The 26,612-nt window shown below is 51.4% G+C and overlaps 1 protein-coding gene across 3 annotated transcripts in view; it reads left to right on the top strand.

Annotated features, from left to right (window-relative positions):
* The window catches only part of CACNA1C (calcium voltage-gated channel subunit alpha1 C), a 784,718-nt gene that overhangs the window by 702,197 nt on the left and 55,909 nt on the right, over positions 1 to 26,612 (top strand). The window contains exons 30-33 of one of the 3 annotated variants that reach the window (XM_056117828.1): positions 9,857 to 9,940; positions 10,544 to 10,627; positions 22,547 to 22,579; positions 25,843 to 25,971. In XM_056117828.1, coding sequence (XP_055973803.1) covers positions 9,857 to 9,940; positions 10,544 to 10,627; positions 22,547 to 22,579; positions 25,843 to 25,971 — 330 coding nt within the window. The remainder of the gene's footprint in view (positions 1 to 9,856; positions 9,941 to 10,543; positions 10,628 to 22,546; positions 22,580 to 25,842; positions 25,972 to 26,612) is intronic. The other 2 variants (XM_056117829.1, XM_056117830.1) reach the window with 2 other exon arrangements.

Below are 26,612 nucleotides of genomic sequence, written 5' to 3'. Positions count from 1 at the left end.
GTCAGAGTACAAGCTATGAGGTTAGGGCGCAAGCTATACCCAGCCCTGTTGGATGAATAGATCCTTGTTTGGGGTTTGTTCTTTTTCACCGATTGTGTTTTGTTTTGTTTTTCTTTGTAATTATCAGGTTATAGGACTGTGTTCCACAGAACACAGGTTTGTAAAGTCTGATTAAAGAGGCAGAGGTGACACTTTGGATTGAGGGGCTGGAGCCAAGGAAATTAACTGTCCTGCAGTGCATGGGACATTTCTGCTCAGAAATAAATTAGTCTCTGTGTCCCGGGAGTGTATTTGGGCGTGTTTATCTGAGGCACATTGTGGGGGCAGTTCCTTGGGACCTGACTCATGCTCAGAGTCTGGTTAATGACCAAAGTTCGGTGCAGATAAAACTACCATTAGAAAGATGAATGTATCTTGGGTTGAATGATTTTCTGTTTTCTCACCGGCTGGAAAACTCAACTTAAAAATTCCAAGAACAAGCGAAAATATTTCTTTTTTAAAAAATGCTGTAGAGACTTAGGCAAGAGAGCTTCTATTTTCTTTTAGAACAAAACTTGTTTTCAGTTTTGTTACTAATACATCCTCAGTTTCCTTTAAATAAAAGTCAGAGGAAGAAACTTTCTTATGCACAATTAAAAAGTCACATCGGACACATACATCCAAAACATTCAAAGCATTTGCGTTTCCTAAATTATAGTGGCAGAAGTCTATGTTGAGTAGAATTCAACACACACACACACACACACACACACACACACACACACAAACGCAGAATGTAAGGGGAAAGTAAGTCAAGGTATGAGAGCTAAGAATAAGAACTAAGGTTATAACTGATGCACCCTTTTTGCAAGGGGTGCCCTATCTACGTGCCTGCCCTAAGCTGTGAGGACAGCCCACTTCTCTGTTTGGGAGAATGGCCACACAAAGAAGGACACTTAGCATCCCTGGCCCCGTTCTCTAGACCCAAGGCACCATCGTTTTTGCCTCCCTCAGAGAAGCACCCCTTGTAGAGTTCCCAAGCACCTCTAGAGGGCAGTATTGTTCCCCATATTGAGTGTGGCTGCCTCTGGCTCTGGTGAAACTTTCCAGCCTGCTCATTTCACTCGAAATCTGTTCCTCCGCCCGTCTCGGAGAGCCCGGCAAGCTACCGAGAGTAAAGCCTGGCAAGCTCCCTGTGACGTGTTCGATATGCCAAACAAGTCTCACAATTTGTGGTGAGATGTTACTGGTGCCCACTCCAGCAAATCGATGAACAACGGGAGGACAGTGCTATAAAGAACTCGAAGTTCCCCCATCCATAGAGTCCCCAAGCTTCAAAAACTCCACCGGGGCTGGAGCAATAGCACAACGGGGAGGGCGTTTGCCTTGCATGCGGGCTGACCTGGGTACGGGTTCAATTCCCATCATCCCATATGGTCCCCCGAGTACCACCAGGAGTAATTCCTGAGTGCAGAGCCAGGAGTAGCCCCTGTGCAACGCTGGGTGTGACCCCCCAAAACAAACAAAAACTCTCCACCTATTCGAAGAAGCAAAAAATTGTCCAAGACCGGAAGTAGCAACTCTCCCCCACCCACCCCGACGCATCCCAACCACACACAGACTGGCACTGCTGAACTCTGCAGGTGCAGCCTGCGTCGGCTGCTTGGCAAGCAGGCATTCCCCTGATTACTGTTTACTTGGGAGCCCCCCAGGGTAGCAGGTTTGAGCATTCAGCTCTGACAGGCGCAAGTGAGCTTCGTCAGGGAGGGGCCTCGCCCCCCACCTAGGCTCTTACCCCAGGGATTTGCATATTGTTGCAACATTGTGACAGGTTTCTTTCCTGCCTGGCTGTTTGAGAGCTTAAGAGTCACTATGAATGATAAAAAAAAATAATAATATTAATTCTATGACTTGCATAAAGCCTTCGTGTGGGAAGGGTAGTGTGAGCGATTACATTTAATTATTTAATATGGAAAATTACTCATGCTGCATTAAGAAGCCCAGTGGGAAAACACACTCTGGTTCCACCCCTGTCCCCAGAAAGAGCTGCACCGTGCAGGACCCGGGGGCTTGGCAGAGAGATCCCGGGACCAGGGCGCCACCGGGCTGGCAGGAAGAAGGGCAGCAGGTCAGACGGGTCTCCCCCCAAGAGCGGGAAAGTCTAGCAAAGGCAGGCGGGCACCCACACTCCTAGGGCTGGCGCTGCAGGATCATAACCTCCAGCAGTGCTCTGGAGCCTCTGCAAGGGGACAATAGGCACTATGTCCCCGAGGTGCCCCACAAACCCAGGCCCCTTCCCGGGAGAGAGGGCGACAGCTCTCTGTGATCACTGGGGAGGGTCCAGTTTGCTGTTCTAGTGATGGCAGTTGAGGGACACTGTCCTCTGACTCCAGCGGGCTCAGCTCGTAGGCCCCAGTGGGCATCGGGACAGCAGGATGGACCTGCCCGGCCTGGGTGGGAGAGTCGGCTCCAGGGCCCAGTCAGCAGAGCGGGATAAGAGAAGGAGTTCACTGGGCCAGGAGGCCCCGGTGGGCTCTCTGCTCTCCCAGCGGCCTTGAATCCACCAGGACCTACTTGAACTGACCCTAAGCTGCAGCGTGGGTGCGTGGCCTGGCGTCCTCTCGCCAAGCCCCGGGGGCATTCCTGCAGAGCTCAGCTCCAACATCCGGAGCTGGAAGCCACTAGGGGGATCCTGAAGTCTGTCAGGGTTACCCGGAAGCAGAGTAAGACCCTCCTGAGGTCCCCGCCAGAAGCCTCGCCCCCCTTCATTTACATCTTTCCTGGGGGGTTGTGGAAGCCTCTGTGGGTCAGGCCTGACAGGGTTTGCGTTCCCAGATCTCGTGTGGTTCCGGGCACCCAGCAAGGGCTTCTTCAGAGCTGGGGAGATACAGGCATGAGGGAATAAATGAACAAGGGTCTCTGAACTCGGCTGAAGAAGGAGCTCTTCCGTGCTGGCGCGATACAGGAACGAGGGCAGAGATGAGCGAGGGTCTTTGAAAGGATGTTCAGGAGGAACGGCCAACTTCCGGAGAAGAATCCAATGCAGGGCTCCTGCCCCAAGCGTCTTTCTCGAAGGATCCTGAGAGCAACCCCTGCTCAGGGGCAGCCTCCCAATGCCCAGAGCTTGGGCCAAGCCCTCCCCACAATCCTGTGTGCTTGGCCCTTCGTGCCAGGCCGGGGAGCACTGTCCCTGTGCAAATGACTCCGAGTGCCAGGGGATGGACACGTCCCCCCGGGCGGGAGTGCAGAGGCGGCCAGCTGCCTCCGGACTGGGAGCAGCTGCCTACCGTGGCTCTGCCTTCCCTCTGGACGCCACTGATCTCCCTGATGACTCTTATGTCTAAATGACATCCTAATGTGATGCAATTTATATTCTCTCTGCTTGGTGTCAGTTGCTGTGGTGGCCCAGGGTAGTGCATGGGCTGACATGCCAGCTGCGCCCACCGCACCCGCCCGCCGCAGTGCACCCACCTGTCTCAGTCCTGCACCCCCAAACCCAGGAGAGATTGGGGCTGGGCTGCTGCGCCTATGACCTGCCACCATCCCGGCTGCAGTGTCCTTCTCCTGGAAGCCCACTCCCTCCCGCAGGGCCCCCCCCCCCCCCCCCCCGCTTTTATCTACCCTCCCCCCCGCCCCCCGCCTCAGGGCGCTGCACCCACTTCCTCCAGTTTCCTGAGCACTGACTGATGCTGCTTCCTGTGTGAACTGCATGGACAGATGCAGAGACCCGGGTTCACTCTGGGTGCTCCATCGGCCAACTTCCCTCCCCTCCCCTCCCCTCCTCCCTCCCTTCTCTCCGCTCCCCTCCCTCATCTCTCTTGCCTTCCCCATTTGTGTTCTCTTCTCCTTCCTCCCCTGCTTCCCAGTGCCCTTCTCTCTCCTGCCTTCTGCTCTCTTCGCTCCCTTCCCCTTCCCCTCTCCTCCCCTCCCTCCTCCTCCCTCTGCTACTCTGCTCTCCTCTCCTCTTCTTTCCCTGCCCTCCCCTCCCCTCCCCTCCTGCGAGTCTCCTCCCCTTTTCTCTCTGCTGTCTCCTCCTCAGTTCCCGCTCTCCTCCCTTCTCCCTCCTCTCCTTCCTGCCCCTCTGCTTTCCTTCCCTCTTCCCCCTCCCAGGTCCTCTCCCCTTTCTCCTCCTCATTTCTCTCCTACCCTCCTCTCTCCCTCTCCTCCCTCTCTCCTTTGCCCTCACCTCTCCTCCCTTCCCTTCTACCTCTCCTCCCTCTTCTCCCTTTCCTCCCTCTCCTCCCCTTTGCGCATTTCTTGCTATCCACCTCTCTGGCTCTCTCCCAGAAATGACCACTAGTTCCCCCTTTCGCCTGATTTCTGTCATACACTGGCTTCTCTCTCTCTCCCTCTCTCTCCCCATCTCTCGCTCTGGCTCTCTCTCTCCCTCTCTCTCTCTCCCCATCTCCCAGTCTCTCTCCCTCTCTCTCTCCCCATCTCTCTCTAGCTCTCTCCATCTCTCTCTCTCCCATTCTCTCTCTTGCTTTCTCTCTCGCTTGCTCTCTCTGCAGCTGGCTCAACTCTCCACAATCTTCTTTCTCTTGTCTTTCTCTGGCTGTCTGCATATGTCTGTCTGGAATCCAACAGCTGCACCTCTTTTTTTTTCTTTTGAGTTTGGGGGCCACACCCAGAGGTGCGCAGGGATTATTCCTGGCTCTGCACTCAGGAATCACACCTGGAGGGGTTTGGAGGCCCATATAGGATGCTGAAGATCGAACCCAGGTGGCTGGGTGCAAAGCAAACACCCTATCTGCTGAACTGCTTCTGTGGCTCCACGTTGGTTTTTGCTTGTTTGTTTGGGGGCCACACCTGAAGGTGCTCAGGGTTCACGCCGAGCTCTGTGCTCAGGGATCACTAATGGCAGGACTTGGGGGACCATATGTGGTACTTGGGATCAAACCTGGGTTGGCCCCTTGCAAGGCAAGCATCCTCGTCAGTATCTCACCAGTCCTATCTCCCTAAGCTCCCCGATCCCAACAGCCACATTTCTAGTCTCAGATGAGCTCTCCCACTTTGTTGCTCTGCGGTCCTCCAGCTGTGCTTGGAAGAGCATGGGTTTGGGGTCAAGTGCTCTGGACAGGCGCGAAATCCATTCCGCTTCCCTATCAGCACTCAGGCAGAGAGGTGTGGATCTTCTCTCTCCTCTGCAGGAGGAGGAAGATGGGTGGGGAGGGGCAGCGAAATGGGAATGAAGGGGGAAATGAAGGACTACTCGCCTCCAAACTCCTAAGGAGAAACAGAACCATCCCAGGCCTGCAGACTTCCTCACAGAAAGGCTACGCCAACCTGCGCTCAAGTTGGTGTTTCCCCCCGGAGGTCAGTGAGCGGCCCTCGGTTCTCGGCAGAGGCACTTGCGAGCCAGAGGGCAAGGCCTGTCCCTGTGCTCAGGCTTGTGCTGCCAGAGCACAGCAGCCCAGTGTCCCTCCCCAGCACCGAGCCACAGCCTTCCTCGGCCGTGTTCCAGCCCCTGACAGGTGCCCACCTGCCTGAGCCCAAGTCTAGCGAGACTGAGCTGTGACCACCCGAATGTGTCATCCATTTCGAAATAGTGCCAGCCGACTCTCCTTGCAGAGTCACCAGAGAGCCACACTCTTGACTGGTGACTCAAGGAGGGGTAAAAGGCAGGGAGACAGACAAAACGTGAGCTCAGAACTTGACTCTTCTTCCTCCCCATCTTTTCTCAGACCTGGGGTCTCCCTTCCTTGTTGCTCCAGATCACCCTGAATCTGAGCCCGTGGCTCCTCTCTCCAACAAAACCCCATTTGTTTATCTTCCTTCAGGACCAGCCTGGGTCTGAGTACTCCACATCCATGAACTCCTTTTATCCACACCATCAGGCCCCATGCTCCATGTGGGGAAACTGAGGCATGGAAAGACCGGCTTATTTGGTCAGCATGACCCAGCTAGTGAGTGCTGGAGGTGGTACCTGTGCCCACAGGCGCCCATCCAGGGATCATGCTCTTACCACCTCAACACCCCACCCCCAAACACTTCTTGTTTCAACAATGATGAAGATGATGCAGGGCACAGAGAATTCAAAGGACAGGGACATCCAGAATTTGCCTTTGCGCAAAGTGTACCAGAGGATGCTTCTGCAGAAGTCTTTCTCTCCCAAGCACGTCTTGCTGAAACCATTGTGGATTTGGCCTGTTTCCTCAGCTCCCACCAGCCAATGCGTAGAGGGTCAGCAGCAATTGGGAGGTTAGATGAAACTGAGGGTCTCGGGTGGCTCTGAACTCAAGACAGCCTCGGAAGACTGCTAGAGGGAGGAAGCCATCTCCCAAACTTATCGTTAGGGGCTAGGAATTTGAACAAGGACGTGCATTTGAGATCAGTAGGTTTAGGCCTGGCAAGGGAAGGGCCTCTGTTTGACAGCCTTGCTCTTCCTTGTAACTCTCCGCCCTGCCAGAAGCTGAGAGCTGTTCACTGAGAAATTGCCTCATCACTTCCAGGGTGGGAGGGGTTCCCCAACACCCCTCCCCAACACAGCTTCTGACTTCTGCTCTCCCACTTGGGACTCAGTCACCAGAATAAGGAGTGGCAGGCACTGCCAGGGTCCCTGTCACACTGACTTTGGAGGGGAAAGAGTTTGATGTCTCCCCCCACATTCCACCTTTCTCCATTGCATTCCCAAAATCTATATGACCAATGACTTCCAGCAGATTAGGGCAAAAACATATAAGTGAGACAAACAGAGAGAGAAGAAAGAAGAGGGAAGGGAGGGAAATGGGGGAATGGAGAGAGGGAAAGAGAGATAGAAAGAACAGAGTTTTGACAGTCCAGAAGACTTGTCAAGGGTCTTTTGTGGACAGCCCAGGGAGCTAATTTCAGCCTGATTGCCAGAAATGGGTGTGGAACAGGGGAACAAGGAGATAGTGGAAAAATGGGAAGGAGAGTTTGCTGAGGAACAGAGACCTGAAACTGGATCTGAAACTATTTTCTGGACCCAGAAAATGGGCCCAGACTTGGAGGATTGACGGGATCCTGAGTCGGAGGTGGGAGGTGGATGGATGGTCAGGGTGAAAATTGCCTCTACAAGGGATCCTGTCACACCCTCACCACACAGGTGTGCTTCCTCACCCCTGCACTCCAGCTCTGTCAGGAGCTCCTCAGAGCAAGCCCACAGGAGCCCTGGGCAACAAGCAGACTGTTGGTCTCAACAGCCTGCAGTGGGCCCACCAGCTCCCTGGCTGCAAGGCAGAGAGGTGACTCAGAAACTTCCAGAGTCGCCTGGTAGGGAGGGCAGGGGACACAGAACATGGAGCCCTTCTCTCAGGAAAGCCCAGCCAGCCAGTAGAGGCGGCCGTGGTTCTCTGGGAGAGGGCTTTGTCAGGAGGAAGAGGCAGGCTGTGTTCGCCCTCCCTCAGCACACACCCAAGCCCATCCAAGGGCCAGGAGGCAAGTGGTGCCCCCTCCCAGGAGGCTGACAGGGTCCCTTGAGGTATGGGCCTGTCACTGGTGCCCACCAGCTGACTGACTAACCTCCGTGTGTTGATCTTCAGCTCTCTCATCTCCCTTCTCTTTTCTCTCCGAGGTGTTGCAGTCCAAGGCCAACTCACACGTTTTGTTTCAGGCCTCTCTGATGGATGAGAGATTCCAACACATCTCTCCTGAGCACTGAGCCTCCCACCAGTCTGTCTTCCTCCTGTCCCCATGCCCAAATAATGTTTTGTTCCCACATTTTCTAGGTGAGATGCAGAACGCACCTAGACTCGCCTGTTCTGGTCACGGTTTCTCTCTTTTCTCTTCCTCCAGCTTCCCACCCTCACCCCTTCCGAAATAGCTCTAGTCACAAAGATGATATTCCTCTCCAGTGATTTCTCCCCCTCATATTTTCCAAAATCCAATTTAAAAACACAGGCCTATTTATAGTTTAGTTGAGGTTTTTGCTGTCTGCCTCTGGTCCTCATAGTTGTTATTCCCCAGTTGTCCCATGACCGATACCTGAGAGACTAGGAGGGACGTGGAGGTGTCCAGTTCGTGGCATGTGACTTCAGTGACAGAGAAATCCCAGCCTCCAAGGCTCTGACACTGTTAGACAGATACTCTGGGAACCCAGTTAGAAAGCCATGATTTCCAGCTGACCCTCACCTAACCCAGGCCCTGGCCAACTTCTGCTTCCCAGTCTGGCATTCCAATGACTCCATGGTGAGGTTCCTGTTTTCTTTTGGCAGAAATGTCTGGGAACTGAGAGGCCCCTTTGCCTGCGACCTGACCTCCCACACTAAGAATAACAGCCCGAGGACAGCTTGTCCTGGGCTGCTCTGGAACGAGGGCATGGCTAGGAAGTGGGGAAGTTAAAGGGCAGGAGAGAGCAAGGAGGAAGTGAAAAGACAGACTTGGGATTCTTGTGAGTCAAAGAGACGAGCAGTTGGCTGTCTTCAAGACCCAGGAAATTTTCAAAAGACCTTAATGCTTGCCTATCTACCACCAACTTCAGAACCTACCTCAAGAAGCACCCTAGTGGCCCAGAGAAGAGGGAATAACTGGTTCTTCTCTGTCTTGTCCCCACTGTAGAACATTCCTTTAAAAACTTAAGAGTACAATGTCATTTTTAAAGAACACAGATATCTTTTAGTGCTAGGTCATTTCCAGTACCCCTCCCCCCGTGGGAATGCTACTGTGTTCCTGGACTTTCCTGAACTGGGAGTAAGTATCCCATGTAGCCATAGATCAGAGCTAGATCCCGCATCTCTCAGGCAAAAGATCCAGACCAAAGAATCCCTCTTTGCAAAGAGTCCACATGCCACCCCTAGCCAAAACTTCTGAACATCCCTTGGTCAACCAGTTGTCCAAGTGTTCAAGAAAGTCTTTTAAAAATATTTATCTCTTCTCCACATAAGGCATGTAGAAAAATAAATTCCCCGAGTACAAGGCAAAAAGAACAAAGTCAGAATGGTCATCTTCCCTGTCTGTGCCAAAATCTTTTCAATGGCATGGCTACCCACTTCTCTTCCAAATGGAAGAACATCAATTCAGTTCTCTGGAAATTCTATGATAAGTGAACTTCATTCACTTTGGGTGGCATTTGCTTCTCAACCAGACCTGAGGTCATAATGAGGGTGTTGAGAAGGGACCCCAAGGGCAGGAGACACCCTTGAAAGGAGAAGGGACCCCAAGGGCAGGAGACACCCTTGAAAGCAGCACTGACATTGTATTATGTCCATTGGTCAATCTGTTGACCTCAGCTCTGTATCCCTGCAGTTACTAAACCCTTTGCCAGGGCAGAGATGCCCCAGAAAACAGTTGGCCATCTCCAATGATCAAGGAACGAGGGTGACCCTTATTCTGACTCCATAGTGCCTAGCCCCCTCTTGAGGAATAGTCTTCATGAATTGCTCCTTTGTTATTATTGAGATTTACACGAGTCACCAAGGAGCCCAGATGACCTGGCCACACTTTCAGAACATAATGCAGCTTTATCATTCCCTGACACCCAAGGGACCATAACCCCATTACACATCTGTGCTCTCTTCCTCTCTTCCTCCATCCCTCCCTCCAAACAGACCCTACTGATGGAGGAGAATAGGGGTCCTAGGAGATGCTGGAGGTGGACAACCACATCCCTACACATTGTAACTTACCCTGCCTGCCCCTTGCACTCATGCCTGCCCCTGGTGGGAAGTGGCAAGAGCCTTGTGCAGGACAGTGGATGGATCTGGGGGAAGGATGGGAGCCACATGACCAAGGGAAGGCAGGCTCAGATGGTTGAACTTGCCACCATCCTTCCTGGGCTCCTGACTACAGAGAGGGCGTTTGGAACTCCAGCAGCAACACTGAGATGTCTGGACACTGTTTCTGATGGTGATGTTGCTCTGTTCTTGTCTGTCTAATATTCCTTTTTAATCCCCATCCTGCCTGCCCCTCCCTCATGTAGGGTTACTTTAGTGATCCCTGGAATGTTTTTGACTTCCTCATCGTAATTGGCAGCATAATTGACGTCATTCTCAGTGAAACGAATGTGAGTATGCCTGCCCTTCCCAGGAAACCTCCTTCCTTCCTCCTCGCCTTCTTCTGTGCCCGCCCCCCAACAATCTCTCTCTCTCTCTTTCTCTCTCTCTCTATTTACTTCCTTTTATTTGTTTATTTTTAATTTCCTGTTTTTACACCCCTCCAGTCATGCTTTTTATTGAACCTGCCGTCGTCCAATGGGGGAAAAAAAGTGGGAGCTTCTCCTCCTTTTTTTCCATTAGTCCCAGCTCTGCCAGCTGGGCTGGGCCCGGAGCTCGGAGGGAGCAGGCGGTAGGGGCACCGCCGCCGCCAGGCCCTCCCTCCGGGGGCCACAGCCCCGCTAACCTCTGAACTAACCCAGCTTTTGTCAGGCCTCTCCACCCTGCGAAAACCAGGTTCCCCAGGTTTGAGCTGCCAGTGCTATAGAGTGGTAAGAGTGTTTACTATGCCCACGTAACCTCTTTCTTTTCTCATTTTTTTTCTCTTCTCTCCTTTCTTTCATGCTTTTTTTGGTTCATTTCCTTCTTCCTTTTTGTTTTGTTTCTCTCCTTTGTTGTTGGTTTTTTTTTCTCTTCTTTCTCTCTCTTTTCCTCGGCTTCTCTGCCCCATGCAGCACTATTTCTGTGATGCATGGAATACATTTGACGCCTTGATTGTTGTGGGTAGCATTGTTGATATAGCAATCACCGAGGTAAACGTAAGTACATGGCGTCTGCACCTAACCAGCCTGCCTGCTCCACGCTCATTTGTCTCTCGCTTTATTTGTCCTTCCTTTTATTTTCTCCTCCCACCTCCTTACTCTCGTTATGGTTTTCCTTTTCATTGGTTCATTTCAACTGGTTTAAGGGATTTTTTAAATTTTTTCATATTGCTTTGTTTTGAATTTTTCCCTTTCTTTTTATTGTTTTTTTTTTAACTTTGGAACGAGTTAGGCCTCCCCTTGTCCTTTAACTTTTGACTGCTGCATCTTCCCCTCTCCCTGTACAACCCGGCATGGCTCACACCGTATAGGAGGAAGCAGCTATGGGGTTTGGGAAGCAAGAAAAAGAAAGAAAAAAAAAAAAGAGGGCTCATGTACAGCTTCCGGGCAGCTTCTGGGGTAGGGACTGGAACCTCTCCTCACTCCTTCCCCCTGCGGACCTGAACTTCCTGTCTTGCCTTCACACCCCTACAGCATCTTGGAAAGGAGCTCTCAAAGCCCGCATGGAGAGGTGGGGCTGCCTGTCCTGTGGCCACCAGGAGCGGGCCTCCCCTCGGCTTCCTAGCAGGGAAGAGGGTGAGAAGAGCTGGCCTTGTCCAGCCTCCTGCTTGGACCCCTCTTCTCTGCAATGGCCCAGAAGTCCCCCCACTCGAGGCTGGGGGGCTTAGGCAAGCCCTCTGAGAGACCTTCCAAGGACTCTGTTCACGAATGCTGTGGAAAGGGGCTCCTCGGTGTCAGCACCTTCCTCCTGCATGAGCCTGCCCAGAGAACGGTCTCTGGTGCCCTACCTGGTTCTCTCTCTCCCCCTCTCTCTGTCCCCTCTCCCTGCCCGCCCTGCCCCGGGCCCCTTGGCCTCATGCTGGCCCAGCCCCGGCGCTCCGAGGCTTCCTCTGCCTGTGATGACGAGAGCTGCCTCCTCCTATACGGCTCCTACCAATTCCTGCACACGTAGTTTTGTTACTTGGCATGTTTTAATCTTCTCACTTTATCTAGAGGCAAGCCCTCTCACAGTTAGTCTTTAACAAGTGTTGCTTAATTTTTTGGTCATGACTTTTCCTTCATTAAAAGACTTGGTGATGTTTGTACAGACCTTTGAGGCACTCAGACATCCAATACCAGCACAGAGCAGATGCTGTAGAAATCTCGGATGTTTGAAACCACCCGACCGGGCGCCATCTCCTCCTGCACTGCCCTCCCTCTCCCCCTCCCCACTCCCCATGTCCTTTCCCGTCTGTAGAACTGACATGTTTCTTGGGAATCTGCCTGACCCCTGGCCAGAAGCCCTGTGTGACCCAGATGATGGGCATTAGAAGGTGCTAGTCAGGCTCTCTTGCCAACCCCATGACCTTCACCTTCACTCTCGAGCTTCAGAGTTGATGTCCTCCCATCTCCGGGGTCCCCAGATTGTCTTGTGAGTGCGAGTGTATGTGTATGTGTGTGTGTGTGTGTGTGTATGTGTGTCAATGTGTGCACACTTTTCACTTAAGTTGACCAGAAAATCATCAGATCATAAAAGAGTCCGTCTTCCGACTCATACTCTGTGTCCCAGGCCCCACCAACTCTCCTCAGACTCACTCCCACCCTCCTTCCTGAGCACACTGCCAGCTTGGCAGCCAGAATGGGTCCTAAGCTGTTTGTTGCGCGTCCAAGGCCTCCAGGTGAGAGAGGGTTGGTCTGTGTAAGTATGTATTGATGGATTTAATCTGATTGGGTTGGGGTGCTCAGGGGCTACTGTGCTCCCTAGGAGTTGCTCCCAGTAGTGCTCAGGTCCATGTGGAGTATGCATTCCACCCCATTAAGCAGTCTCCCAGGTATGAGAGAGGGCTGGTTTTATAAAGAGCAGAGCACAGTAGTAGGATTTGCAGCCCAGGTATGGGACCTTGTGGGTGAATGACCCAGACTGTGCCTGGTCCCAGGAGACTCTGTGGGCCGCTCACTGTGGGGAAGTCTACATCGTCACCCAGCCCGGCATTACCTCTCAATGACTGCTTTTCCAAAAGAGAAACAAAGCACAACTAACTTTTTTCTAGGCTATAAAATTTCTAAAGAAAAGGGGGCAATATTGGGGTAAAGAGGGCATCCAGGCCTATTTTCTTACTAAGACTGTCTCAGTTATTACATTCAGATTCAGAACCCTTTCTTCCCAATCACGATAAGGGTCTTGAGGATCAGTGGCACACCCACGAGGAAATCCCAGTTTGCTGACCACAAACCTCAACAACTCTTTCCACATGGACAGTTTGGGTGTAACCACACAGGCCAGGAGGATTGTTTGACAAGTTAGGTGAGTGACATGCTCAGTCTCAGAGGTAGGTCTCTCTACTCATACGGTTGGGCTTCTCATGGGCCCAGACACTCCATAGTACCAGGGCATTTACAGCTCCTAGACATTCTCTGGGTGCTGTCCTAGGCATTTCCAGAATTTTAAAATCTTACATTATCACGGGGCTGGAGTGATAGCACAGCGGGTAGGGCGTTTGCCTTGCATGCGGCAGATTCCTCTGCCCCTCTCGGAGAGTCCAGCAAACTACCGAGAGTATACCGCCCACATTGCAGAGCCTGGCAAGCTCCCCGTGGTGTGTTCGATATGCCAAAAACAGTAACAACAAGTCTCACAATGGGGACATTACTGGTGCCTGCTTGAGCAAATCAATGAACAACGGGAGGACAGTGCTACAGTGCTACATTATCACAAGACATTCATTTCCAAACCTCTATTCCACTGGGAAAAAAATCTACACCTGATCTTGGAGGGATGACTTCTCACGTACAGCTCATTCTCGTGAACTCTTTGGGAACTACAGGAGTCCACCCTCCTTTCCCTTGCCAAATGCTTCCTCCTGGCCTTTACAAGGCCATGGTGACCCTCCCCTGTAGCCATGGATCTCCCACAAAGATGGTAGGTGCTTTGGGGGAAAGTGACAGGTAAGGGGGATCACAGGTATTGGAGACCAGAGAAGGCGGGTACAGTTTATACTAAGATGTTCTCTAGGAAGAAGGGGACATTTGGATCAAAGCCCGTACATGAAGTGAAGTCATCCATGCAGAAATCTAGGTGAGGAGCTTTGGAGGATCCTTGGGACAGTGGGGCAGAAAAACCAGTGTGTCTGGGGAGAGGTAGAGGGAAAGTGTTAGAGTGAGGAGCCAGATCAGATTCTGCATTTTATACTGAGACGATTGACTTGAGGAAGCTATTACAGGGTCTGGCTTTCACGTCTCAAATACTTTGCCAGCTCTATGAGTCTGGTGTGGAAGCAGAACTGCATTTAGAAGGTGAATGCAGTACTTCAGGCTGGAAGTGCTGGTAGCTTGCAAACAGCTCCGTAGCAACAGAAATGGAGAGAAATGGCCAGTTCTGCAAATTGTTTTGAAAATAGAACTCCCAATAATATGTTGACATTACAGAATGTGGGTGTGAGAGAGGGAGGCTACAGGATGGCTGGGAGGTCTGGGGCCTAAGCGGGGGACAGGATTGGAGTCAGGATCTGCCAAGGAAGAAATGGAGTCAAGCATGTGTGCATGAACGAGACGGGAGATCTGTTGGGACATGTCCATTTGCTTTGGCAGTGGAAACATGAACAGAACAACCACGGGAAGTTGTCTGAGTCATCAGCATGGAGGTGCCACTCAAGGTGCAACCTTGAAGAGCATTAATGAGAGGGAAGACAGAGGAGACAAGGACCAGGCCAAGGTCCTCAGTAGAGAGGAGAACCCCTGTGCTCTGTGCCAGTTGTATTTCCACTCTTGCCAGAACATGCCTCTGAACAGCCGCTGGGTATAACTGGAAGGATATCATACATCCCCTGACATATGATGTGCTGAGTTCTAAGCACCATCTTAGCCTGTGCAGTGCTTCCTCAATGCCTGACCGTGTTCTCGGCCTGAGGTAACTCTTCCCATGTGCCCTGGGAGGGCAGAGCTCAACAGCCTGTCCCTCTGAGGAAACCTGCTTCTTCTTATCTGTTGGTTCTGAAGTTAGGTTTTCCAGAGGGAAAACGCAGAGCCATTACCCCTGTGAAAGTTCATGGAAACTCCTCGAGCGTCAAAATCAGAATTAATTTGAGTGCCTGGGCCAACAGCCTTTCCCGATTCTCATTTTTCTTTTGCTTTTTAAAACTCCTTTGCACAACAGAAGACTGAGGCACCTGGATTCTTGCAGTATGCATTAAGAGAAATGTTGAGTTGGGAGTTAAAGAACCTGGGTTCTGTCTAGAGCTCTAGAATAGTTATCAGCTCTTAAGAGCTTGAGCCACATGCCGAAGTAACCCTATGCTCTGGGCCTCAACATTTTTGATTTCTTGAACAGAAATATTCCAGTGTTTGTTTGGTGGGTGCTGGAGAGTGGGGACTCACACCTTTACACCCAGCAGTGCTCAGGGCTTACTCCTGGCTCTGCACTCAGGGATTGCTCCTGGCAGGCCCCAGGGGCCTATAAGGGATGCCAGCAATCAAACCCAGATTAGGGGCAGGCAAGGCAAGTAGTCTCCGTGCTGTATTATTGCTCCGACTAAATAGGAAGATGTAAGTGGAAATGGTCTTGGAAGACCTTTGTGCCTTCACATTCTGTGGCTCTGGATTTGGGCATTTTTTGAGAGCTTGAGAGCAGATGTTTCATTTCCTCCCTCGCCTCCTTGGCTGATTCAGGATTCTTGAGTGGTGTGATACAGCTACCCAGACTTCGGGGCATTGGCTTCCTGGGCTGTACTTTTTCCCCTGTGGAAATTCCCTTGAGAGCAGGAGTCAGATAAACAGAGCCTTGTAGAGAGAAGAACAGAGCCGTGCAGGGAGAGCTCTGGCCTAGAAACTTTTGGGGAAATGGAAGCTGATAGATTTATGAGGGTGGCAAGCACGAGTCCACAGAAGTGCCCAGAGCAGGAAAACAAAGTAAAACAAAGTGATGCCAACAGTATTGGCAGTGAGCCTAGCGTTAGAGCACGCGGTAGGGCAGGAGGGTAGGAGGAAGACTCGATGGTAGCAATCTGGAGTACTGCCTACAGGGGACGACGCAACGCACAGCCTGCTTCAGTCCTCATGGATTTGTTCTCCCCTGGACAAAGCCCAGCCTTCCACCGGCAGAACAGTTTGCCCAAGGTCATATGTGGACATGGGTGCCAATAAGTTTCATGTTCATTTCTGTCAGAGAACCTATGTGCTTTGTCACCCTCCCCTTTGGCTGAATCTTGCTGCCAGGCTGGCCAGGGTGTGAGGCATCACTGAAGGGGCCCCTGTTCCTGCCCAGGGGTCTCAGCAGTGCACCCCTCTGCTCCAGGGCACAGTGGTTCAACTTAAGCTCCAAACCTGTATGTGTTGCCAGTGCTGCACAAGGGATCCTGGGGTATGCACATGAAAAGCCACCCATGTACCCCCTTTCCTCGTCTCTGACCAACAGGGTTCAGGAGACAAGGGTGAAGGAAGCACAGGAAGCACTGCTACCGTTGGCCCTGTGACATTCACTGTGTGAGGAAAAAATGGGAGGAGCAGGGGTCACTGAAAAGAGACAGTGAAGGGTCAGGGCTGGGGTGCTGTTGGTTGCAGGGCGAGCCTCTAAGGGCGATCCCAACCCTCCTCAGACTCCATTCCTACCCCCTGTGCTGCCTCGCCACCAAACACTCAGGCTCCACTGGCTCCCGGGAAAATGAATAAAGCAAGTTGGCCGCTGTTCTGGCTTCAGGGCCCGGACGAAGGATCACAGACCACCCCCCACAGGCCTCCTGGATATGGGAGGGGTATTTGGAAAGACTCCAGGTCTCTGCGGGTGACACTGGCCGGCAGGGCCATAGTCCATGACAGCAGCATGGGTAGACAGTCTGAGGAAATGGCTCTTCCACAAGTTTTCCCAAAGGCTTTGAGAAGTGTCCACTAGACTCAATCTGGAAGGCCCGGGGGAACTTTCTTATCTGGAAAATTCTATTTGGGTTCTTAATATTTGGGTTCAGCCACTCCAGGCTGGGTGTTCTGATCCAGTTATGACGGCCAAGGCTTCTCTTGCCTCCTGTCTTCTGACCAAGACCACCTCACTTCCTGTTTCTCTCATTTTCCTCCCTTCCCATCCCTGTTCTTATCTTTCTTTAGACTATTCTACCCTCCTCTTTCTCACAAAAGAGAAGACGAGAAGGACAGGACTCCCCTTGGTGACAGCATTTGGCCACCTGCGCCTTGCTTGTGTGTGTGACTTCAGTTCTCACAGGCTGCATGAGTCAGTGGGGATGACTCCCAAAGCGAAGGGAGACTCCCGGGACAGAAGAGCTGACCCTTAGCAGGCTCAGGAGTGCTCCGGTGCCTCTGACGACACTTCAGACTGTCCCTCTCTGAGAAACGTCTGCTGAGATCTGGCTCCTCCTTGCGTTTCCTTGTTTTCCTTCCCCGACTCTGTCCTGCTTTTGTTCTCCATCTCTCCCTTGTTTTTCTGGCTTTTTCCTCTCTCCCTCTCTTCACCTCTTCCTCCTCTTTCCCCTCTCTCCTTTCTATCTTCTTCCTTTCTCTCCCCTCTCCTCTTTCCCCTGTACCTCTTTTCTCCCCTCTCCTTTCTCCTTTCTCTCTCCTCTCTCCCTTTTCTCCCTCTCCTCTCCTCTTTTCCTTCCCCCTCTCCTTACTCCGTTTCTCTCCTCTCCACTCCCTTTTCTCGTTCACCTCTCCTCTTTCTCCCCTCCTTCCCTTCCTCCCTCTCCCTTTTTGCTCTTTCTCCTCTCTCCGCCTTTTCTTTCTCTCATCTCCTCTCTCTCATCTCTTCTCTATCTCTCCTCTATCTCTCCCGGGATTTTCAACTTTAGTTTGGCACTGCTGACACACTGCTTTCTTTCAATTCTTCTCCATGGGTTTCTTTTGTTTCTTCGTTGGAATGATACTGACTGTCCTTCCCAAAGGAAGATAAAGCCACCCTGACAGTTTTGTCATCAGTCTTATTTAGTGAGAGTTTTCTGCAGGAAAACTGGGGAGTCACCAGACTGCAGTTGAATAACACTGTGACTCCAGTGGTTTGGGCTGCTTCTGTGAGCTAGTGCTCGTGCAGCCCATAGTACAGGCTGGTCCCAACTGCCACCCTCTGCAGTCACCACACAAAGAAGGGTGACCCAGGAACCACCATCGATCCCCTGAAGCTCTGACCATTGCTTGGGGCCAAAGATCCTCAAGTTCTGAAGGGGCCCTTTCACTGGTCACTGATATCCTCAAAGACTAGCGAAGAACCCTTCTAGATAAAATTTCACCTTGGGGAAACAAAAAGATGTGAGCCAATAGGTTTTCAACATGGCGTACAGCGAGAGGAGGTCCCCCTTACCCCCTCATCTTTGGGCTTTACCTCCATGCAATTGTTGCCCTTTTCTACCCAGTGATTGACTCCGGCTCATTTTCTTAGCAAGCCTCCTCCACAGACCCATTTCTATCTCTCCAGACACACAGACCCAAAATGGAAATTCTGTCTATGAATTGCTTCCAGCAATTCATGTTTCCTTAATTTTGCCTTAAAATCTGCAAACCATTGACAGCCACTCTGGGCTTTGGTTTTATATCACCCCAGCTGACTTGCGCTTTCCTAAGCGTTCCCGCTCCCTTAGCAACTCAGATCTACTTTCAACTTAGAAGATGTAAAACAGCTTAGAGCATATATTACTTTGGCCTCCTTAAAATTCCTTTGCTTCCTGCCATCTCTGCTGGCTCAGAGGTTCACAATCTCCTGACGCCCTCCTCCCCAACAAGGGCCCCACTTAACTTCCTGAGATTTCTCCTGGCTGGAAAAAGAGGTAAGAGGACAGTGAGAGGCTCCGCCAAGTTTCCTTGACGGCTCCTGGTCACGCAGGCACTGTTCAACATGTCTAGATACCCCTGACTCTTGCCCGTCCCACTTTTCTCTCTGTGTGCCAACCTGAGACTGTCACTCGACATTGGCGATGGTAACACCAACCAGCCTGGGTGCTTCCTCTTCTGCCAGACCTTGGCATCTTTCAGTCAGACTTTCAGATCAGACTGAAATGGAAAGATAGTCAAAGCAGAGAAGCAAAGTTGTGGGAGGACAGGGCGGCAGGAAGGAAAGGAATTGCCACCTGCACCCAGACCTTCATTTGGTCTGCGGTGGAATTGATTGACCTCAGATATATTCCTGAGTTCTAGGGAAGAGATTGAAAAATGTCATCATCAGTAATGGCCCTCCTCTCCCGCCACTGCCTTTGACTCCTGTTTGAGAGGATGTGGAGTTTGAAAACCCTGCTTTGATGGTCACTCTGCACTCTTCAATGCCCAGGGCAGGAGCTGTGATTTCTAACTCTTCCAGATGCTCTCTACCTACCTGTGACTCTAGGAAGGCTGTGGTTGGGAGTTTTAGCCTACCTAGCTAGCCCTACTGCCGATGTAAGTTCCCAGTCCCCCTTGCCCCTTAGCTATGCTACAAAGGGAAAACAATAAATATTTTTTAAAAAAATATTCCTTTTTAAATGTAATTAAAAGCTATTTTCCAGCCATGTTTCATTTTCCTGGGAAATAGTACCATGTTCACAACACAACACAGGGAAATGCTACCTTAGTTTTCACTTCTATCCTCTTGGGAAAATCCCCTTCACCTAGGAGAAACCTCTCTCTTTTTCCTCCTGGCCCACACTGTGTTTCATCTCTCAGGACCCTAAATATGGTTGAGAGACAACACTGCAAAAAGAAGACACAAGCAAGTATATTCCAGAAACAAAGACTTCATCACCACTATGCCACTTCTAATTGAACTCAAAACCTAATTCAGACAGTTACCTAGAGAACGTCTCTTATTAGCTGCCCCATGTCACTCCTACCAGCGTTCCCAGTCATACCAAACCAAGGTAATCTGCATAAGTATATTGAAGTAAGGTAATTGGTTTTCCGTTCTATTTGCCCTTAGACCGTTAGCTGGAACACTAGCCAGGGACTCTGAAAATCCTCACCTCTGCTTCACAGATGGAGTAATGACCTCATTTCATTTATACCAATTGCATGAGCAAATTAAGTTAATTACCCCAATATCTTCAAACTCTCGAAAATTACCAGATCATTAGAAAACAAAGATGAAAGAATTGACTGCTCCAAACTTTTCCCCATGTCTTCCATTAGTGGAAACAGTAGCTTTTAAAAACTCAGCCAGAATATTAAAGGCAGGTAGCTCAGCTGCCCTGTGGCTTCCTATGAAGAATGTATGGGACGGGTCTCCAAGCTTGGGAGTCTGTCCATTCCCTCCTTTCACAGATAAACTATCAAGTTACTCCAGGGACCGAAGAACTGATGGTTAGTGGCACAAATACTCAGATAACTGACTCATTCCGAATTTAGTTCAAAAAGTAGAAGCAGGGGTTGAAACAATAGGACTGTGAGTAGGGTGCTTGCCTTTCATGCAGCTGACCCGGGTTCAATCCTAGGCAACCACTATGGTTCCCTGAACTCCACCAGGAGTGATTCATGAGTGTAGAGCCAGGAGTAATCCCTGAGCATCACTCATCACTGGTTGCCCCACCCTCTGAAAAAAAGTAGACGTTATGGTTTCTCATAACACAGGACTAGGTGGTGGAATAGTAGGGAAGCTCATCAAGATATGTTTTTTTCTTCACTAAAGCACAAAAACTGTGACTTTGGCAAAGGTGAAACTTGTCTGGCTCCATCTTCCTAGTGGATGTACCGGGAGATCTCAATTGCAGCCAGGCAACTGGAAACCAAAGCGAACCTACCATGAAGGGTCGTCTAAGAAATGTCCTTCAGAGGTTGGCAGTGTATCAGCACTGGGTTCTCTGAGGGCAAAGCCTGTGTCTTCCTATTATTTGACATGGAAATCTCTCCAGTTGTGGTCTGCATTTATTGTGAGTAGCTAGCTGCTTTTGACAACAGGGATCTTACAAATATAGTTTCTCACGTGAGGACAGGTAAATGCCAGAGGTGGAGCATGTCCAGCAAGTCCAGAGTGCCCTTTGAATAGCCTCGCCCGAGTTCCAAGAGAAAATCAATGGGTCTACAGATTCTCCCAAAGCAAGACTCTTCGGAGAGTTTCCATAAACCAGACTGGGGAACCCCACACAGGAATTCCAGAGGGCCCTATCCTGGATCTCTCTTCTGCCCGGGTAGCTCTTCCTGTCCTTGTAGTCTCCCTTACAGATATAACAGGGTTGATTGAATTATGGGATATTTAATAAGAATACAGTTAAGGTATTTTAAAACTATTATATAAAAACTATCAAATAATAGTGGGGGTAATGGATCCCAAATAAGTATTTTGAGTGTTTCCAAGGTAAAGCAGCTTAGTTTTCTTGGAGGCTGGAGGTTTATTCTCTAGATGACGACCCTAGCAGGCTCTCTGAGTGGAGGCAGTCCTGTCCTGTAATAGATGAGATGAACCCAGAGGAACACCAACCAGTCCTAGCCGCAGGGAGTTAGGAGTGGGTGGGGGGGGCAGCTTGGCAGTTTTTGATTTGAGCAACACTGGGGCAAGGATGCTGGGAACTACTGATGCCCAGAACTCAAGGATGTGAGGATTCACTGTGGTCACCCAAGCTCTCAACACAAAGACACAGAACTCCTGATCCACAAACACAGGAACACGAGCATTTGATCACCCTTGAATGCTTTTTGTGTGTGTGTGCGTGCGTGTGTGTGTGCATGCGTGTGTGTGTGTGTGTATGTGTGTGTGTGTGTTTTTAAGATTGTCAGCCAAAATGACCCAGCCTCCCAGACACGTTATTGACTGAGTGCTGGTGTTCTTTATGAAGTCAAAACTGGGATCTGGAGTGTGCTCTGCATCTGAATGGAGAGCAGTCTCTTTCCTTATCTTCCCGTACTCCCCACTCCCTATCTCCCTATCTCCACCATTCCCCAAAAGACTTGCTCCCACTTTGCTATGGAGACTAAAAGAAAGCTGCTGAGAAACCTTTCACCAAAGAAATATTTCTAGTCTGCAAGCAAATGTCGAGTTGTGCACATTTCCATCCTTTGAGAATTCCATGAGTTGTTTGATTTCTTCTACCTTCGTAACAGAAACACAAGAGCAACTCACCTGAAAGTGGAGGGTAAAAGCGAAATCACCAGCTAGAAAGTTCTAGAAAGAGTCTCCGAAGGTTAGGGTCAGTTAGGGCTGAGCTCTGTGCGCCATGGCTTCGTCCCAGAGCAGCTGCAAGGACAATCACATGAGCTACTACTTGCAACCAGTTTTCTTCCCTTCCTTAAGTGAGCTCAGAACTCAAACCGAGGAGAACAGCTTCTCCGGGCATTAATGTAATACACTGAGTTGCCTACAGGAATTTCACATTGATAAACAATCCCACACTCCTGACTCCAGCCCAACTTCCCCATGCCTAGAGACTAGTAGCTAGTTTGGAGCGTGTGTCCGACCTGAAGCCACCCCTTTTAAGTTGGGGTAAGTTTTCTAAGCCCTGCTATGGTGGAGGTAAGTTCGGAGGTTGAAAGCTGCCTCTTCCCACCCTCCTGGATGATAATTACCACTCCATCTTCCCCTTAATTCTAGAGTCCCTGCTCTTTCAGCTCTTTAGCTGAGATGTACAGTGTGGACGGAATAGACACTGGTTTGGAGTGAGGTCTCTGTCCTTCAGCCGGCACTGCTGAGGAGAAGCTCCGGTCCATGAACTGTGAACCTTCAAAGATTAGCTTGGGGGTTGATTTCAAACAAAAAGCAAAGCTCCGTCCATGCCCAGTGAGCGCTAGTCACTTAATTCAGGGTCAGAACTGGTCACCAGAAGGGGCATGCTTTCCGGGTCCTTGATGGATGGGACCGGCGACTCCGCAGAGCCACACTCATAGCGGTGTCCCCAAACCTGCCAGGGCTGCACTTTTTATTTCTTTCACTTGTGCCTTTTGCCCTCTTCGGCCACTGTGTTGCTCCTGTGTTAGCCAAGACCTAGAGTACCAGGCGTCTTCGTTGGAGACTCATTACTGCTTATCTCTGTCTGCCTTTCTTTAAAGCCAACTGAACATACCCAATGCTCTCCCTTTATGGTAAGACCGAGTTCCAGACCATGCTCTCAGCTTCTGTGACCTCCTCTAACGTTACCCCCCAATCTGACCCCTGACCCCCGGAGTCTCTCCCGGGGCCCAGCCTCGCTCCAGATGCATGTGGTCACGTGTCTGTCATGCGCCTTGCCTGCCTGCTCACCCGTGTGAGCTGTGAAGTGCTATTTGCGTGATGGTGTCTTCTGACTCCCCTGAGCTCTTCTGCAGGGTGTAATTCACTGTGATCTTGTCTAATGATCCACCAGGAGAGAACTGGACCCAACGACTACTTCCTGTTAAATATCCTGAGGATCCCACTGGCTAAAGTCTCTAACTGAAATCCGACCTGGGACATTTTTGTCCCACTCCTATGAGAACCATGGGAAAGGCCTCCTGGGAGAAAGGAAAGAGGTGACCTAGGTTGGAGTGGAAAGGTGAACCACAACCCACTCGCCATCAATCACAGTAACTAGTAGGCTCCCTGTGATCTGAACTGAAGGACACGTTGAAAGGCTTAAGTGAAGTTCTACAGGGTGTATGGTTGAGTTTCTAGCCTCTCCTCCACAAAGTAAACCCTGGATTTCTCCAGATCCCTAAAGTTCATTTAAGTCAGGCTCTACCTAAGGGTAGGCTTCAAGCAGAACCACCAGCAGACAAACCACCTCCATTGTCGGGCTATTTCTGATGCAGACTGCGTGATGGCGATTTAATGATTTAATTTGGATTTGGCCATTGAATATGACCTAGAAGTCTCCTTGGAAGAGCCACCTCCAAATGGCTGCATTTCCAGCTGGGCGCAGCCCCTGAATTGGGCAAGCCTGAGGAACTCAGAGCTAGCTGGTGGTGAGCCCTTAGGGCAAGACTGAGCTCCCCCCCTACCCCCCCCCCACCCCCGGCCCATGTGGGCCCCTCTAGCAGAGGTTCTGCTTAAGGTGGTACACCAAGATGCAAACAGGCCTGTTCTCCAGGAGGGGAGGAAGGGAGGGAAGCCAGGGGAGAGTTTAGAGCCTGGAATGGAATTCAGGCTCCGGACTAACTTTCTCTTGTTTTTGAACGCCCCTGTGGCACCCACTTCTCTGGCTCCTGACACTGGCAGCTGAAATTTCCACTGAAGTTTGTTCTTTTTTTCTCCCTTTCCCGGATCAAGGTAGAACTGACAGCTGAGTTATAAAACCCTGCAGACTCCTTGGAGAGCACACAGCCTCCTCTTAAGAAGAGAAAACTAGAATTTCAAGTAGACACACAGGTGATAGAAATGCAGAGATGAGGGGCATCAAATATTCCAAAATACACCGGCAGGGGAGGGTCCCGGGATTGCCAGCAGGCAACTACCCCTGGCCCAGCCCAGCACCTGCAGCCACCCACCAAGCGGGCGAGCACTCTCAAGTCAGCCCCGCCCAAGGGAACCATGAGCAACCCCTGGCACCACATAAAATTCCCTGAGCCCATCAGGAGAGACCCCTGAGTACAGAGCCAGGAGTAACCCCAAGTCACTGCCAGTTGTGGCCCCAAAAGTCCCAAAAGAATTGGTGGGCCTTTCCCTGTTCCAAGAATCTATAGACCTGAAGAGACCCTTAGAGAGGGGGCTCTGCTCAGGTATCCAGGGCAGGGAGTGGCTTTGCTTCCCCCCTGCAGAGGCCCCTGCTCTGAGTGGCTCTCCCTCCCAGAACAGTCTCAGCACCGCCTCAGTGACTGTGGATGAAATCAACCCTCTGGGGCTTTCGTGCTAGTGGCATTTGGGGGGTACAGCCAAGGCATGGATTTTGTCAGGGAGACTTTGATCTAGAAGTGATTAAAAATGAAGAGGTGCAGGCTGGAGAGAGAGTCTAGCAGGTAACTTGCTTGCCTTGCATGCAGTTTGTAGCACTGTGGCACTGTCCTCCCGTTGTTCATCAATTTGCTCAAAAGGGCCCAGTAACGTCTCTATCGTGAGACTTGTTACTGTGTTTGGCATATCAAATACGTCACGGGTAGCTTGCCAGGCTTTGCCGTGCGGGCGCAATACTCTCGGGAGCTTGCCGGGCTCTTTGAGAGGGGTGGAGGAATCAAACCCAACTCAACCGGGCCAGCTGCTTGCAAAGCAAACGCCTTACCGCTAGCAGAGCTCAATCCCAGGCATGGCCTAAGATCCCCTGAGCTCCACCAGGAGTGATCTCTGAGCACAAAACCAGGAGTAATCCCTGAGGCACTGCCAAGTGTGATAAAAAGCAGTACGATGATGATGATGATGATCAATAATAAAGAGGTGAAGTGATTTAAAAAGTGGGGAGTTCCCCACAGAACCCCAGTAGAGCCCTCCTTTCTTAAAGAGAGGGAGGTAACAGGAGCTGTAACAGGAAGTCCGAAGGTCCATTCTCTCCGGGTGCAGACGGGGCTGGGTGAGCTGCACTAGCTCTGGGGAAAGGGCAAGAGCCCCCCTCGGTCCCCCACCTCCCCGCCAATGTGGGAAGGAGGGGGGTTGATGTGAGGTGCGAGGGAGGTCAGTCCATGCTCTGGGATCGGGATGCAGAAGAGGAGAGGGCAGTCTTTCCTGCCACCCCTTTCCAAGTTCCAAGGTTCCCTTAGGACCCGCAGAAGACCTGCAACCCGCCAGCACCAGTTTCTGAATTCCCAGGGCAGGCGAGGATTGCAAACCCAACCCTCTCCCACACCAAGCAACACTCCCTCCTCCCTCTCTGCTGGGAGTAGGGTGCTGTGGGAAATAAGGGTGACCCCGGAGACTAGTTGGAGTCCTTGACTCCCAGGACGGGGTGCTCTAAGCGGGTAGCCCCCAGTTTTACAAGCTCTCAGTCCTAGGATTCCCCATGTGGGCTTGGGAACTCTGTCTTTTGGCACAGACCTCCTTGGAGAATCAGATGCCTCAGGTGTCAGCCCTCGGCCGCCCAGCTCCAAGGAGGCTGGCACTGTGACCAAGTGGAGTGTGCCCAGGGTTCCTTCTGGAACCTTCTATGACTCAGCCATGGTGGTAGGGTAGGCTCTGGCAGTGGGCAGGGAGTGGGAAGAACAGGGGAATTCGGTCACAGGCTTGGAGCCGGGCCAAACTCTGCCAGGACCCAAAGGTCAGACCATCTTCCTGGGAAAGGTGGGTGACTCCTGTTGACCCCTGTGGCCGAGGGGGGCGGCTCTCCGGGGAGAAGCTAGTGCAGCCAACCCGCTCTGAACCACCTCCGCCCCGAGAGCGGTGTTGCTCAGAACAGGGCTCGCCCCGTCTTGCCCGCCCCTCTCTGTGGCTGTGTTAACGACCACCCCCTGTTGCCGATGGATTCCAGAACGCAGAGGAGAACTCCCGCATCTCCATCACCTTCTTTCGCCTCTTCCGGGTCATGCGCCTGGTCAAGCTGCTGAGCCGCGGGGAAGGCATCCGGACACTGCTGTGGACCTTCATCAAGTCCTTCCAGGTAGCCCCCTCCCCACTGTGTATTGCCAAGCCCTGCTCCGAGCAGCACGGCTCTCGGGCAGAGGCAGTTCAGGGCAGGTTGGCTGCAGAAGCCTGCCCAGCGGTCAGCCACTGTGGCCACCCACAACCCTGTCCAGCTCCACCTGGGTACCCACCTCCAGGCGACCTTGGATGGTTCACCTCTGCACCGTTGTCTCCTCAAGTCTGAAAAGGAGATGGCTGGCCGAGACTTGCAAATCTCAAGAGACCTCCTTCTGCGACCCCAGAGTCCCCATGAACCAGGGTGGGAAGGCTTGGGAACTAAGACCCACGGTTCTGTTATGTTCTTTTCCCTCTCATTTGTGTTGTTTTTTCCCTGAGAGAATTGACTGGACAGAGAAATTTGTGGTGGGCCCAATTTGAAGTGCCCAGTCTTGATGCTACAATAGTCTCTGGGTCATTCATACTCCAGCAGATTTGGCATCCAGACCCCCAGGAGGCATTTCAGCAGTGTCTGCTGTCTGGATCTGTCTATGGCCAAACTCCCCAGGACCCCGGAAATAGGAGCAGAGGCTGCAGTTTCTATCTCTTGCAGAAACAGCCTCCTTGGACTGGCGCCACAATGCCCTACGCCAAGAATGGGGCTGTAGAGATAGTGTAGTG

Source organism: Sorex fumeus, unplaced genomic scaffold, assembly GCF_029834395.1.
Source record: "Sorex fumeus unplaced genomic scaffold, SorFum_2.1 ptg000036l, whole genome shotgun sequence".
Taxonomy (NCBI): domain Eukaryota; kingdom Metazoa; phylum Chordata; class Mammalia; order Eulipotyphla; family Soricidae; genus Sorex; species Sorex fumeus.
Note: the sequence above shows the minus strand (reverse complement) of the source record. Positions and strands in the feature narration are given on the sequence as shown.